Below are 3,592 nucleotides of genomic sequence, written 5' to 3'. Positions count from 1 at the left end.
TGTGTTTTTATTAAAAGCACACCAAAAAAAATAGTTTCAAAATGTATTTTTCTGCATATTATTAAATATTTTCAATATAATATTATATATATAGTATGTTTTCTATATTTGTCTTTATAATAATCCTACCAGTGTGATACCACAAACAAAAACAAAAAACAAGACAAAACTAGCATAGGAGCGAACATGCGACCCGCGGACTACTAGCGCGGCGATTAGTTCGCTGCGCTACGCCGCCACTTCGAAAAACTTTCTTTTCGAATTGTACTTACGGAGCACGCGAAAATTCAAACTGCGATTTCTCGCAAATGCTTGAGAGTTGCATCGTCTCCGAATAGCATTTGTTATTTCTATATGCGTACTACCATTCTGCAAAATTGCATCAAAATCGGTGACCCACAGGGTGTACACTCTCCTTGTTAAAAAACCAGAGATAGTAGCAATTTTTTTTATCGACATGTTGCAGCGCCATCTGTTCCAATATCCGTGAACTATATACTAATCATTTTTATATTCTTAGCACTGAAATGCTAGCAAACGTGTACACGAAACGTAGTTTAGATTTTTCTATTTTTTTATTGTAGGCTTCCAAATCGTAGTCTAATAGTCTTATTACATTCTTCAATGTTGTGTCTATGGCAGACACTCGTTGGTTTTTATACATAACTCTTGAACTTCAAATACCAGTACACTAAAAGTAAAGATGATTGTAACATCAAAAATTTTTGTTAAAGTTTTGATATATTGAAAAGTGTCTGCCATTCATTTTATTATTTTCTTTAATTCTGTAGAGCCGTTTTTCTATCCGAGCAATAATTACGAAGAATAGTCTAAAGTACGTATTGCTCGTTCGATCGGTAATAACAGGAAGGTCCAGGACCCTCTTAAAGAGTTTTTAAAAAATATAAAGACATTGATAATGGCTGTTTGAAGCAAACGTCTAATCTAGAGGTCGAAAACGTTTTTTACATTGTTTTCAATAAATTAATTCAATCAATATACACATTAGTTTCCGTGTCTCCTTCAAACAGCCATTATCAACATCTTTAAACTTTTAAATAAGTTTTACTATATTTATTTACTCGTCATCGTATCGCAGTTTAAATATAATATTTTTTATTTAAAATGAACGTTTGAGGTAAGGTAACTCATTGTGAAACAGACGGAGCAAGTTGTCAGACGATGAATATGCGCGACGAAGTATTCGCCGTGCGCAGTAAGATACGTCACGCTATATCTTTAACAACAACATTGTCAATGCAACAAACTGCATTAGTATTTAAAATAAACTATCGTACGGTAGCTCGATATTATGAAAACATTTCAGAAAAAAACATACATGTAAAAATATATTTTGTACAAGTGAGTTGTGGTAAATCAAAAATAATTTTTAGTGATTCAAAAGAAGAACTAAGAAGTTATTAATTACGTGTTTTAGATATTTACTTTTGTCTTACACTCAAGAAAATCAAAAGTTTAGCTTATGTGACAACTCATTTCGGATATGGGGCACATTGACAAATTTGCACAATCGTGTTTACCATTAAATACCTTTGTTCGTATAAAAATATAAATAAATATTATATTTTTTTCTTAAAACTAAAGGATGTGTCTATAATGTAATGTACCCAATATTGCATATGGTGTACAGTGTGATATTTGTAATAATATAATTTGCATGTCTCAATGTGCCTCGGTCACCCTTACGTTTCTGTATTTCTCTTTTTCCTATAAGTTATACGATCGATTTGTTTACTTCAAAAAAAACTCATAATAATACTTACTAATTCAATACTGTTACTGTGAAAATCTACTTAAGTGCCATCACCGTGATGAAATATACAACAATATTCATCGACTACCAGGGTAAGACCTGGTAGTTATCATAGCGAAGTGCAAGTGTTGCGATTATGTATGACACTATGGAAAAAGTCATGCATCCGTATTTTGTAGTCACTTTCTTCACGGGTTGCGGGATTTACATATATCCGAAAAGTCATTTAAGACTTTGTTTCAGTGTCATTTATATACTAATTGTGTGGACTGTTTATGCTTGGGCGTTCCATACTGTAACAGTAACATTCATAGTGCCAGATGGAATTATGAAAGTTATAGATTCTTCTTCAATAGGACTAAATTTATTTCTTTCAATGTTACATATACTTATTACATTTTTCAAACACGAAGTAATTATATTGGTTTCATTTTACAAAACTTTGCAGTGGTGTTTTGCACATATCAATAATTTTACATGTGTAATATATGTAATATATAAAACATGTCATTTTTTTTCTTTTGTCTAACTACTATTTGCAAGCAATATTTTTTAATATAGTACGTCAAGTTTAAGAATTTTCAATACATCTATAATTTTCAATAAATCTATTTAAAGATAAAAACACAATTGATGATAGTGTATTAAAAAAGTATTTTTCTACATAGTATCAAACACTACCAAGTTTTAGTTTTTTTTTTCAAGGATAAGATATTTCTTACTTTTATAATTTTTTTTTACCTATTTTATTCATAGAAATACCGAGAGTTCATAAAGAAACTGGATATTGTAGATGACACATTTGTAAAGCTTGGAATATCTAAAGAATATGATAAAGAACGAAAAATGATAAAATGGTCATTGATTTCGTGGTTCATAATGGTAGGTCTGGTAAATATTTTTGACGGTTTAGTGTGTGTAACACAGCACTCTAATACGAAAGCTGCGATGATTATACCTTGGATTATAGTTTACTCTGTACATATCAATACTTTACACGACTTGACAATTATATATATGTTAAGGTAATATATTATTATTACTATAAAAAAATCACATAATGCTAAATAAAACACATTATTTTGGTATCTCCTTTATAAAAAAGAGTGTATAAAAGAAACTTTTTTTATTTTTTACCACAGATATATCGGTAACAGATTCGATAAAATAAACGACCGCATTGTGCAACTCTCAGAGAATGAGGACTATGGATTAAGATGCATGTGGAAAAAGTCTCTTACTGTCAGTCGTCGCTATGTTCGAAACACAGAGTATCGCAAGCATGAGTTGTGGATTGCAATGTAATTAATATATCTTAATAACACGTAATAAAATTGAAGAAAAAACATCTACAAAAATTTTTTTAATCTAAAACCACATACAATCTTTCGCTATTTACTTGTACAGTTATAATTATAATTTTACATAGAAAATATATTCTTCATCACATCAAAATATATAGATATAAGAAATAAATATTTCTATTTTGTTTATAGGCATCTTCATTTGGAACTTCGTTGTATAGCTCGGAATATAAATGGATTTTATGGAATGCAAATGACTGTGCAAATGGTTTCTTGTTTTGGTTATTTTCTAGGGATACTTTATTATCAATATCATGTACAGCTATGTCTTATCCACACATATGAGAGCGGGCAAGCAAAAGTGCTGCTTATGCTTTGTACTGACATATGGACGATTTATTTTTTAATTAAATTTTTATCATTAAATCATATTTGTGAAAGTGTTAGTGCCAAGGTAATGTAATTTTCTGTTTAAAATTATTTGAAAATTAACTCATTTCTTGGTATTTGTTAG

The 3,592-nt window shown here is 29.8% G+C and overlaps 1 protein-coding gene across 1 annotated transcript in view; it reads left to right on the top strand.

Moving 5' to 3' along the window:
- LOC109862842 overlaps positions 1 to 3,541 on the top strand; it is a 5,984-nt gene extending 2,443 nt beyond the window's left edge. The window contains exons 3-5 of the mRNA XM_020442994.1: positions 2,531 to 2,799; positions 2,917 to 3,075; positions 3,271 to 3,541. Of these exons, the coding sequence (XP_020298583.1) occupies positions 2,531 to 2,799; positions 2,917 to 3,075; positions 3,271 to 3,541 (699 nt within the window). The remainder of the gene's footprint in view (positions 1 to 2,530; positions 2,800 to 2,916; positions 3,076 to 3,270) is intronic.
- The last annotated feature ends 51 nt before the right edge of the window (positions 3,542 to 3,592 follow it).

This window comes from Pseudomyrmex gracilis, unplaced genomic scaffold, assembly GCF_002006095.1.
Source record: "Pseudomyrmex gracilis isolate BER0280 unplaced genomic scaffold, ASM200609v1 scaffold_2492, whole genome shotgun sequence".
Taxonomy (NCBI): domain Eukaryota; kingdom Metazoa; phylum Arthropoda; class Insecta; order Hymenoptera; family Formicidae; genus Pseudomyrmex; species Pseudomyrmex gracilis.
The sequence above is the reverse complement of the archived record's forward strand: the minus strand, read 5'-3'. Positions and strand labels throughout refer to the sequence as shown.